This window comes from Cajanus cajan, chromosome 1 (assembly GCF_000230855.2).
Source record: "Cajanus cajan strain Asha chromosome 1, NIPB_CcT2T_4, whole genome shotgun sequence".
Lineage (NCBI taxonomy): Eukaryota > Viridiplantae > Streptophyta > Magnoliopsida > Fabales > Fabaceae > Cajanus > Cajanus cajan.
Genome location: NC_138517.1, coordinates 68,912,363 through 68,924,550, shown reverse-complemented (window position 1 = coordinate 68,924,550; position 12,188 = coordinate 68,912,363). Strand labels below are relative to the sequence as shown.

The following is a 12,188-nucleotide window of genomic DNA, read 5'->3' as shown; positions in this document are numbered from 1 at the left end:
ACGATTTTAAGATTGTCTAATTCATTTAATTTATAGTTTAAATTTGTTGTTAAGATCGATTTAACTATTGCACACATAGTAATGATTTTCCTTATTAGCGTAATGACCTACACAACAAATAAAATGCACATCAAATGTTACAACAAAAGACATATCTTATACTCCCAAAATAAAAGTTTTCTCCAGCTTGTTATAAATCCATACTGAAAAATAGAGATAAAATTTTGGTATAAATTTTCGTATGTCTCATTATTTAATATTTTACTCACTTTTATGGGTACAAAAACCAACCCAATTAAATTAAGAGATAAAAATTAAGAACCCCGTCCCTTGATAAATCCCCAGATAGCATAAGTTGAATATTAAATTTCCTCAAATTGTATAAACATTCCATTGTGCATGACTTTACAAATCAACCTTCCATTTAACCTTGTCTCAAGGACTAATCGGACGGTTTTACTCGAGGTAATTACACTTCTCCCCTAAAATTAACAATAATTTTACTTAAACTACCGGATTTGAAAATCACAGCCGATTATTACCTTGCACCTCCTTCCGTTATTTTTAAAAATACATGTACAACAAAATCAAAAAAATTGCTCAATTCTTTTTTAATATAATAGGTATCGATATGGAAAAATAATATACAGTAAAAAATAGTACTTTTTTGGTCTCATGGTTCTTGTCTGTAACGACCAGACACTGAGATCCACTCATCGGAAGATTGACTATTCAAATATGTATTTGGACCTAAAATCTAATAGTTAATGAACTACCAACACTAATGGCAATGAAGCCCTCGCCTTTCGTAAACCAAAAAAGAATAGTCATTCTGATTAGGCTTCGGAGTTCTATTGGCTCTATAAACCCATCTATACTCATCTCTCCTAGTTATCATACAAGGTTATGTTATGCACATGTACTATAGAACCTTATTTGGCTGCTGCTACTGACAACCATACCCAACGAGAAAACCATTTTACCATTTGAATATTGTGACCAAAACTAAGAAAAGTACCCAAAGTAAAGATAACTCAAAAAGAGGCAACAGCCAACAGCATTTCTTACCTTCCAAAATTATTAAAGAATATCTCTCTAGCAGCAAAGGAAAAAAAAAATAATAAATAAGAATAAAATATGTAACTTGCCTAATAACCTGAAATTCTTGAAACTTATCTTAACCACTTGGTTTCTTTCTTGCGCATCTAATATCTAGATATGTACATGGTGTTGAGTTGGCCTCGGTATAGGTATGTACAAAACCTATCTCATCTCAGGGTATGTATACCCCAGCTTCTGTGGATCTTGCTTATGTCAAAATACTATCACATGACAAATATGCATTTCTTCTCAATGTCTTGCCATCAAGCTTAACTCTAATTTTGGTGTAAAACATTCATTACCGGTTCCATGACCTTAAGTATGGCTTTCCCAATTGATCATGTAATGAGGAATTCTGATGTATCCATGCCATATCCTCAGGCACCAGACCACTAGGTGCTTCACGTCCGGTGAAGTAGTCTAATGGATGAGAAGCTGGAGGTGCAACAGCGTTCACCCTTGGTGTACCTGCATCTACTAATCCATAAGTTCTGGGTGCAAGAAACTGGTCAGTATTTCTAACTGAATCATAAGCGCTACCTGAATGTAACTGGTTACACTCTGACAGAATACTAAATAAACTCTGATCAGAGTTTGCTCCAGTGCCAAGACTTTGACTCGGAATACTACCACCATCTGTTCCATTCCAGCCACCACGAACTTGATCAGCAGGGAACCAATTATGACCAATAAAATCTCCAGTATTCAAGTGAGATTGAGATGGTCCTGCTATGCGAGTATTATTAGTAGCCCAATCAGTCATATTTACTGCAGCCAGTGGATCTTGCCTGGAGATTAATGGATCTTGTCTGGGGATTAATGGATCTTGTCTGGGGATTAATGGATCTTGCCTGGAGATTAATGGATCTTGCCTGGGGATTAAGTACCTTCCTCCATTTGAAAAAATATTATCTGACATGGTTTCTGGCATGTAAACCTCTGTAGCTCTCCTTTGCCCCTGGTCCAATGTCAGTGACGTTTGCAAGGGCTCCTTAAAATGACTGGAAAATTGGCCATTCCCCATCATAACACTGTTTGAAGTCTGGAAACCCAACTCAGCTCCTTTCTGTTCATGATGATAAGGTAACATCCCCTCTCCTTTGTATAGAGATTGGAGTAAGACACTTCGATCCTGGCTTTGGTAAGAACTGAAGGTCCCATCACCCAATTGCCTGCCTAACAACTCTTTGCCTGTCTCTTCTCGATGCAAATCAGCTTCAAGATCAATCATACGGGTTGGCTGCTCTTCACTAACTTGAGGATTAGCCAGTGATAACCCACTGGCAGTGTACTCGTGAGTCACAGCTGAATCATAGTATGAATGTGGCATTCCAACTCCTTGCCAGACATCACCCCCAGAAGTGAAAGGCGCTCCTTCATCAATAGAAACATCCCGAGTGATCATATTCCTCGAATACTCATCTTTTTTTGGCGAAGTATTATTTGATTTTGATAAAAGAAGATTCTTTTCTGAATCCACGCTCATTTGGTTGAACTCATCATCACCACTAACATAAGAATTGTGCAGGGACTGGTTCTTGGGGGACCCAGAACTAGAATCCTCATCATCTTTCAACTCAGACTGATCATTCAGACTCCCATCCTTCACCTGATTGTTAAGCTCATCATCCAAGTTCACATTATCCTCACCCTGATCCTGAAGCTCACTTGATGAGCTAACATTATCCTCATCCTGATCCTGAAGCTCACTTCCTGAGCTCATGTTATCCTCATTCTGATCCTTCAGCTCACCCCCTGAGCTGATGTCCTCATCCTGATCCTGAAGTTCACTCCCCGAGTTCACATCATCCTGATCCTGAAGTTCACTCCTTGAGTTCACATCATCCTCTTCCTGAAGAAAAAATTATAATTGGACATATTTTAAGTAACAGGGCTATTGTGGAAAAAAAAAACCAGGAGCAACTGAGAAAGCATCTTCTAGGAATTTGAGAAACTGACACTAGATATGCAACTCAATTCTAGGAAATTATAGAAGACATTAATAATGAAACGCCACTTCAAACCTCTATGAATGGATTTGATTTGTCCTTCATCTCTGCCACCAAAGAATTTCTCACAGCAAGTCTCTGTATCTGTCTCTCTGTCCAATTTACATATGCTGCAGGGAGGTCTTTGTTTACCAATTGCAACCTATGCAAATAAAATATATTCTAGTGAGAAATGATGACGAAAATTTAAAAATGTAATGTGTTCAATGATGACATATTGGCATAAAATGACAGCACAGTAAAAATATCTCACTAACCAACGCTCCTGCAACTTCTTCTGTTCTTCTTTGACAAATATATTATATGGTTGCACATGAATTGTTTCAAGGTTACCCAAAACACGGTTAAGGGACCTAGATTGGATGCTTTTACCAGACTGCTTCATATTCTTAACAAGTTCATGCTGCTGCCTACTAATCTGAAATGCATCAAGGTATCAGTTAGCAAATGCCCTAACAAAATATGAACATTTTCGTGGTAAAGATGAAAAATTTAGCTAGGTTTCCTCGCATTGAAGGAAAAATATCTTTAAAAATACTAGTCTTATGTTGTTATTAAATTCATATAGCTGTATTATATAGAATTAGCAAAATCACACTAATAGCTCTAACAACAAGAAAGTTAAAAGGAAACTAAGAACGTAGCGGTTTGACTTCAAAGGCACAAATAAGTCAGCTAAAGTCTAAATATTAGAAGTTTCAATGATAATAGTTAGTTTCACATAATTTAAAAACCACTATTGTCACTCTAATTATTGACACTAAAGAGATGTTTCTCTGCCAATTCAGTATTGCTCAGAAATAATTTTTTTTTAAAAAAAGGGAGAACCTAACCTTGATACATGACATGTATTTGTCACTATCACTAGAATGAATGTTACGCTTGGGCAGTTTGTCTCCTGTCTTGGGCTTTTCTCCCACACTAAGCACATTGTCCAAAGAATCCATCAAATTTCTGGATTTACCTTTGACAATGCCTTTTTCAAGCAGCCTGCCAAACATTATTTCATAAACAGTATATTAAGCATTAAAAAATTGATGGTAGATTTAAAATGAGAAATAAAGAAAGATTAAAACATGATTATAAATACAGCAGGAACTATAAATCAAAAGAATGCCATATAAGACATAATTAAAAGGAAATAAATACAAAACCAGAGAAAGAAATTTTCCCCTAAACAACCCATTTTCATATTACAGTTGCTTGTGACATACACTAACTTATGTGATCAAAAGAAAACAGGGACCTAAATTTCAATCCAAGCAGTTGCATGGATAATGAATTACATTGTATATCACTATACACTGGAAATATTTACTAATAATTTATTTTTGTAATTTTCTATAAAATCTAGGGTGATTTTCTAAAGTGACCTTAAGTACAAAGTGAGAGGATTTATTCAATATTATCATTCATTCATTAGTCCAATAAACATCATAGAAGAAGCAAAACTGGACTAGGAAATCTAGTATTGTTGCTTGATGTTCCAAAATAACACTATCTAGTCCCCAGATTTCAAGGCAGGAAGGCATGGAAATGGGTTTTGTTATCCAAAATGTCCTTTTTGCATTAAATTCCCTCAAACTGTAAGTCCAAAAATTGAAGTCTTGGGTACACAGATTAAGATTGATCCAGTATAAGATTTCCAGGAATTGTTCATGGTTATTTTGTTTATCCCTATCTAATGAGATAAGGCTTGGATGTTGTCTTTGTTTAAACTGCAGAGACGTAAGAACCTACATATAACTGACAAAAAATAAAAGGAGAAAAACTCCTCACTTCTCATAAAGAAGAGGATGTCAATGACAAAACAATAGTAATAACAACAACCATGAGCTAAAACTGGTTAATGGTGATGATATTGAACTAGTAGTTATAAACATAGCAGTAAGCTCTAAAATGAAAGAGTTCTCATCTGTTTGGATGGCATTAGTAAACAATTTTAAAATGCAGAAAATTTATTCTCTAGGAAGTTCACCGATTCAAGCTGAAGTTATATTAATCCTATTATGCAATGTTGACCCATGTACAGATATCTTATATTTCTATATCACAGTTTTACTGGAAAGATCTTCTACACTGTTTAAGAGATTGAAAATAGAAACATTGATAAACCAAAATCACTACAATCATAAAGCATTTAAAATGCACAAAGTTAGTAGTTCATTTTTGACAGATATTGCTGAGTTAAGAGATCCTGTCAGTACTAAATGTTGCTGATTACAAATATATAAGTTACCTTCTTTGAATTTTATCATCTTTTCTCAGAGGGGAAAATTGGTTGTCACTACTACATGCTTTTTCCTCTGCATCCCAGGAGCATGACTCAGATGTCCCTGTAACATTTTCATCATGATCATAAACTCTAGATTCAACCACTTTTGAGGGCATTCTTTGCTTTGACCTGCATAATTCAACAACTTTATGACATTAATATTTTCTAGTAGAAAATCCAAAACAGGTGCAGAACCTCATAAAATCCAATTCAAGTAATCAACTTTGAGTACCCAACAAAAGATCACGTGTAGCTTGCATTGCTATAACAGAAGTACTTGCACATCAACAAAAACTACAACTATTTGATATCAGTAGCACTCATCATAATCACTATCTAAAAAGGATACATCTAGAGACGTGAATCAATATTAAATGCAAGATGGTATTTTAATAAGTCAACCATAGTCCATTAGGCATCCAAAAAAAAATGTCCAATTTGTTTTACCAACAGTTATCAAAGATTTCATATTAAGTACCAAATAAAAATTTATATCAAAATTGAAACAAAATAATGTAGTGATGCTTAAATAATTCTAAACAATATACCAGTAGACATATAAAACCGATATATGCATATTAACAGACTCATCATCTATTGATGAAGACAGTAGTCAAGCAAAAAATATGAAGGGAAAGTCCCATTTGATCAGATACATCACAGAAAAGATTATCAGGACTTCACCATTTCAGATTTGAAGCAATATCACATGACACCTCAAACTATTAAAAAAAAGTCATATGAAGGATAATATCAATATGATATGCATTCCAGTAGGTATCATTTAATAAAAGAAACTATGGAATATGTCCTGTCCCAATTTTGAATGTGGTCAGAGGTGTAGTGTATGTAGATTGCAATACACAGAAAGTGACAACCTCCATATCTTTTGCACAATCTCCTTTTCAGGATCTTTACAGCTTTGCCACTTGTTCTTCAACTTAGATAGAAATCCTATCATACTGCAAAATAGAAGAATGAGAATACCGCATTAAATACTGTACAAAAAGGATACATGTTGAGGATATACAATGCTTACTCATTGTGATAATTATGTATGTATGAGTAGTATTCTTTCTTCTCAGACTTAAGACGTCGTTCTCGGTCAACAATCGTATCTGGATGAAGATCACCTAAACAAAGTGAAGCACCCCTGCAAATATATATTTTAATACATTTGTGACTCTGAAAAGGAGAAGATTTTCATGAATTATTAGCAAACTAGACAGATACCATTCAATGTCTTAATGATATTTTGCTCACAAAATAGGGAAACAAAAGGACCTTGCTGAGATAGCAATATTAAATTGCCATAAAAAGTATTGGTAAATGATCACTACCCAGATGAGCATATAGATGGTTGTCAAATTAACATAAACTAAAAAAAACGTATGCATAGGAACTATGAAGAACAAAACAGAATTTCAACCAAACAAATTCCCTTCCAAGTTACAAAATTGATAATATTTTGTCTGCAGGAAAAGGAAGACCATATAAAATTGGTCAATATGCCATAAGATACGATAAAACCTTGATTGAATTTCAAAGTATGCACCAAATAGAATTTATAGCTGAAATATGCAATTGGTATTGCTGCTAAACTCAATGCGAAGGCCAATAGAGAAACCAATTACACAAAGTCAAATCAATAACTAATCCATTCATTCCTAGAAATCTGAAAATTAGGATTGTCACATGTAGCGTGTACTTAAGAGCAGGAAATGGGATAGATAAACTGCAAAATACAGCCGAGTGAGCAGATAATGCATCTAAAGAGAAAAATACAAGGAAAGATATCTTGCCATTTTAAGAAGGGGTTTCCAAAGCTATAGTTAATCCCAGCAAGTAATTCTTCCACAACTTGATGTGGCTCAGAGCCACTAGGGAGAAAATTCATTAGAAGGTTTCTCTCGTTTTCTGAAAGATGTGTCTTCCAAACCTGCCAATTGCCAAAAGTTTTATAGAAGATGATTTAGACATAATTCCTAGACAAAATAAAATCTATTTTCAACTGCTAACAATAGAAACATAACACATCGAGATACATACCTCATATGAAAGGACTTCACTTAAATTATCCAAGTCAAAAATTTCTTGAGGCACTGTAATCACGTCTGCCAAGACTTTGTGATCATTAGAAACAACATTGATAAATGGTTTCATTTGTCTCCGACTGATGCCGATCTGTTCACGCTTAGCAACAACCCTTTTCTGATTACCATCCCACTCAACAGAGATGTGAGATCTCATGTTTAAATCATTTTGAACTAATCCCAAATTCTTTCTTTTGATCCTGTGCTGCTCTCTAGAACCATAACCAACAACGTTTGCACCATTTACGCGTTTTCTCCTCTGATCAGCAGCCATGGACACGAGAATAATTCTTCAAAAAAACACTATACCAATATATAGCATAATGCCACCTTGTTGACTTCTAACGAATATCTTTCATCCATAAGTGGCCTGCCAAGCACCATTGGAAAACAATGTCAATTATATCATAACATTCAATGTCCATGGATCCAGAGATGTTAAACATTATTTCCTCTACGCAAGGTGTTAAACTGCTTCACTTAAAGGTTCAAAGAAGACAGCCCTAAAAAAAAAATTTTGAGCATTTTTAGTATGTAACATGGCCATTCTGTTCTTACCTCTATTCCATAAGAACAAGTGTTGCTATGCCTGGAAGGAATGAAATTTTTGATTCCATGCTTCAACTTCATAGAGTCAGAAATTTCCATTCCAGTCTAGAGAGGTAAATGGCCATATTTTGTTGGCTATTACAAACTAATGCTTGTTTTAGTGCCTGTTCAGTTTAAAATTTGGTTAAATTGATTTCAAATCATTAGAGATGATCAAGAAGTTTGTCTAATTTAACTTGAATTACATATTTACATTGGAATGTGTGCTTTTCATTGGAAAGTGCAAAAGAATAGTTTTCTAACATCAAAACAAACAGAGCCATAATTACACATTAATGGCAATTCTCTGCTGGCTAGAACAAACTAGTGTTTGTTTTATATCATGACCCCTTATTAATTTTCATTTAGTCATAATTATGATTCAATTCTATATAGATTTTCAGTACCAAACATAAAAGCATAATTAAAAATACAAATATTCCATTCTGAGCACACATAGCAATAGAATAGGAATGGTCATTCCACTCCCATTCTAATTATGCAAAAACCAATTCCATAACAAAACAACCAGGAAACTTAAAAATTCAGATAATAACATACAGCAGGAGAAGAGGTTATTCATAAAAAAAATGTCTCTCATAAGCATGCCAATTGACTCTACTACAATAAAACTATAAGTTCATACACTTGTTCATAGTTGTATGGAGATTGTATTATAATTTGTGCATGTCTAGATGAGATTATTTTAGAAAAATAATCACTTCCATTTTTTTCAGCTTCCTGAAAGAGATTTTGAAGAAAAGCACTTATTTCCCATTAAAAAAGTGTTTTCCATTTCAACTGCTAACTAGGATGAATTTCCCATGAACAGATATTTACAAGGGATTTTCACAGGATTTCTAGTCTCCACAACACCAAGTAATGAATGCACATTGCCATTTAGAATCTGGAATATCGATAAAGCTGCTATCATGTGTATAATAATAATTCCAAATTCCAATATATGAAGTCCTCTCGAAATCAAGAAAGTGGAAAGATGATATCAGATAACAGTAAACCACAACAAATCCACAAAACCTGTAGCGCATCTCTGACTAGTTCAATCAAAGTGGTGACAAAAGCAAGCTTTTCCAAGTTTAACCACAGATAACATGCTCAAGTATCATGAGTCATAACAGAAGAAAAAACTACAATACGGTTTTCAAATACTTTCAACAACACAAGTCTAAATGATAAAATCTAAACTGCCAACAGAAAAAAAAAAAAAAAAAAAAAATCCACGCATACTCATTTAAGAAAAAAGACTGCATATCTATTGTTCAAAGAAGAATCAAGCAACAATTAAATAAATAAGCCTTTCACAAAAAATGTTAGTTTTCACAGGTTTCCATAAGACTAAATTATAAAAACTACAATACTGTTTCCAATTATTTTCAACAACTCAGAAGTCTAAATGATAAAAACCAAACTACCAACAAAAAACAAAAAAAATTCCACGCATACTCATGAGAAAAGAATAAAAGACTGCATATCTATTGCTCAAGGGAGAATCAAGCAAAACTTAAATAAACATTCCTTTTACAAAAGATTTTACTTTTCACAGGTTTCCACAAGACCCACTCTTGCAGAGCGCAAGTATAAGCATCTTCATAAAAAACAACAACCGAGTAATTTAATTTCAACAGAATTACAATCCACAATGCAACTCAAAACTCAAAACAGCGCCATTCAAACATTAAAATCGCAAAAATAAGTAAGCCCCAGAGCTGCACAGTCACAACACCGAGAAGAACAAAAAAATCAAAAACCAAAACAACTAAAAAGTTTACTCTAAAATTCGACAATAATAGAAACAAGCAAATCACCGAATTCTACATCGAATTTCAAAAACCACATCGAAATCGCATTCAAGTTGCCTCCTTTCGAATCCGAAGCAGAAAACCCTAAAAAAAAACCTCAAAAAAATTACCAGCAAAAAAAACTCTTGGCGCCGGTTCCAGCGACACTGGAAGCAGAACCCGAAGCTGCGCAATCAATTAAAGTTAATAAAGAAAAAATTAGAACAAATATGGATAGAGCGATAGGAATTGGCGATAACCTAAGAGCGAGGGCAAAGAGAGAGAAAGAAAGACGAAGAGGTATATAGAGAGAGAGAGTGTGTGTGTGATAGAAGGTTTCGTATTATTAAGAGAGAGCATCGACACACACCACAATTGGCAGAGAGAGAGAGAAAGAGGATCAGACGACTGTGGTTTCCTCTTCAAACCGTTATTTTCCGCATCGAATCCTTATTCAGCTTCGCGCGTGTCTCGGCTCGGCTTAGCGGCTCGCACACGTGTGAGCGATGAAAGATGAAGATGCGGTTTGTGTTCGGATGGGGTGTGTCAACGACAGAGGGCGTGTGTTTTTTTCTACTTTCTTTTTTATTTTACTTTACTTTATTTATTATTTATTATATTTATTATTTGTATTTATTTGTTTGCATGGGTGGATTTAATTCCACAATTCTATTGGGTGTTGGGAACAATCATTAAAATTATAAATTTATGGGAAGTTGACTTTGATGTCAACGGAACCAAATCTAGGATGGTAGGTGTAGATATGTTGAAATAATTATTTTTTTTTATGTTTTGGGATAGCTGAGCTCACGCTGTATTTTGGGTCTTTCGGTGGTGCATAGATTAAGTTTTTGGGTAAAGTGTTTGTGATTTTAATGGGGAAATAAGTGAGGAAATATTTTTAATATAGTTTAGTTATTATAGGATGATGTTACCGAGTAATTTTTTTTTGTGAAAATTTGAATTAGTCTTTCGGTGAAGTAAAATTAATAATTTTTATAATTGATAAGTAAATTTAATATTTTTTTTATTTATGAGAATCAAATTTAATATAAAAATTTTAGAACACCTGTATATCTTATCGAAGTAACTAAGCTAGATCTGTTGATAAGTAGATTTTAATATTTTAATTTGATATATTAATTAATTAATGATTGAAATATTTAAAAAAATTGTGGCAAATTAATATCGTTATAGTCTTGAAATTAGGGTTGTATTTGTCATTTACTTATGTTTGTTTTAATATTTTTTTATGAGCTAAAAAAATTATTTAACTTTAATAGTAGTGTTTGGTAATCAAGTTTTTTTATGAAAAAAATAAGTTATGCATTGGTAAAAAAAAATCATTTAACTTTAATAGCACTGTTTGGTAATCTAAAATAAATTATGATGAGTTTTATAACAAATAAGTAAAATAAATTATATTAATAGTGATCTTAATTGGTTAATAGCAAAGTCATACATATGGTTAGTAAAGTCATCAAGGCAAGGATCTTAGGCCCCCAAATCCACTTATACATAAAGTGGGTGCCATAATTTAAATTTAGTTTTATGTAATATGACAAATTCATCTAATAGAGTTATTTTTCTTTTTTTTTATGTTTTACAAAGTATTTATTCATTATTAGCTTTGTCTACCAAACAATGGAAACTTTTGTAAGATAATATATATAAATTTTCTATAAAATCTTTATCTCAAACTCGATGAAAAAATATAATTGAAAGTGTTAAAGAAATAAAATTTCAAACAAAAATATAAGAGATATTTTAATTTAATTATTAAAATATTGTGAAGATCCAAAAATAAAAGGTGAAGCTATGTGTTTAGCAATTTATAAAATTAAAAATTTTAAATTTTTTTTAGGGATGAATATTTGGTATGATATTTTATTTGTTATTAATTCAGTTAATAAAGTTCTACAATCTAAAAACATGGATATAGAAGTTGTTATAAATCATTTAAGAGGTCTTATTTCTTATTTTAAAAACTATACAGAAAGTAGTTTTGGATTAGCTTTGAAATCCACAACAAAATTAGTTATTGAAATAGATATATAACATAAGTTTCATGAAAAACGTAAAATCCATTAAAAACAAATCATTTTGATGAAAATGTTAGTGATGAAATCACATATTCCAACGGAAGATTCTTTTCGTATTGAATATTATATATATATATATATATAGTAAATCAATCTATTACTACTATCGAGACTCCATTTGAACAATTTTTACAAAATAAAATCATTTTTGAGTTTTAATTTGAATTCAAAAAATTAAAAACTTTAAGTGAAGATGAGTTAAAGAAATATTTATTAATCTT

The 12,188-nt window shown here is 32.7% G+C and overlaps 1 protein-coding gene across 7 annotated transcripts; it reads right to left on the bottom strand.

Moving 5' to 3' along the window:
- Window positions 1-1,030: 1,030 nt before the first annotated feature.
- On the bottom strand, window positions 1,031-10,250 carry LOC109812084 (nuclear factor kappa-B-binding protein). Of its 7 annotated transcripts, XM_020375951.3 has the most exons (12): window positions 10,126-10,250; window positions 9,997-10,051; window positions 8,037-8,191; window positions 7,435-7,848; window positions 7,188-7,324; window positions 6,425-6,538; window positions 6,264-6,347; window positions 5,350-5,514; window positions 3,944-4,100; window positions 3,368-3,528; window positions 3,126-3,252; window positions 1,031-2,953 (listed from the first exon to the last, which is right to left on the bottom strand). In XM_020375951.3, the coding sequence occupies exons 4-12, from the start codon at window positions 7,750-7,752 to the stop codon at window positions 1,400-1,402; spliced, it is 2,817 nt and encodes a 938-aa protein (XP_020231540.2). In that variant the 5' UTR covers window positions 7,753-7,848; window positions 8,037-8,191; window positions 9,997-10,051; window positions 10,126-10,250; the 3' UTR covers window positions 1,031-1,399. The 7 variants fall into 7 exon arrangements, with proteins under 7 accessions (XP_020231540.2, XP_020231541.2, XP_082918112.1 ...); XM_020375952.3 differs by lacking the exon at window positions 8,037-8,191; XM_083061986.1 differs by having other exon boundaries at window positions 9,997-10,214.
- Window positions 10,251-12,188: the final 1,938 nt, after the last annotated feature.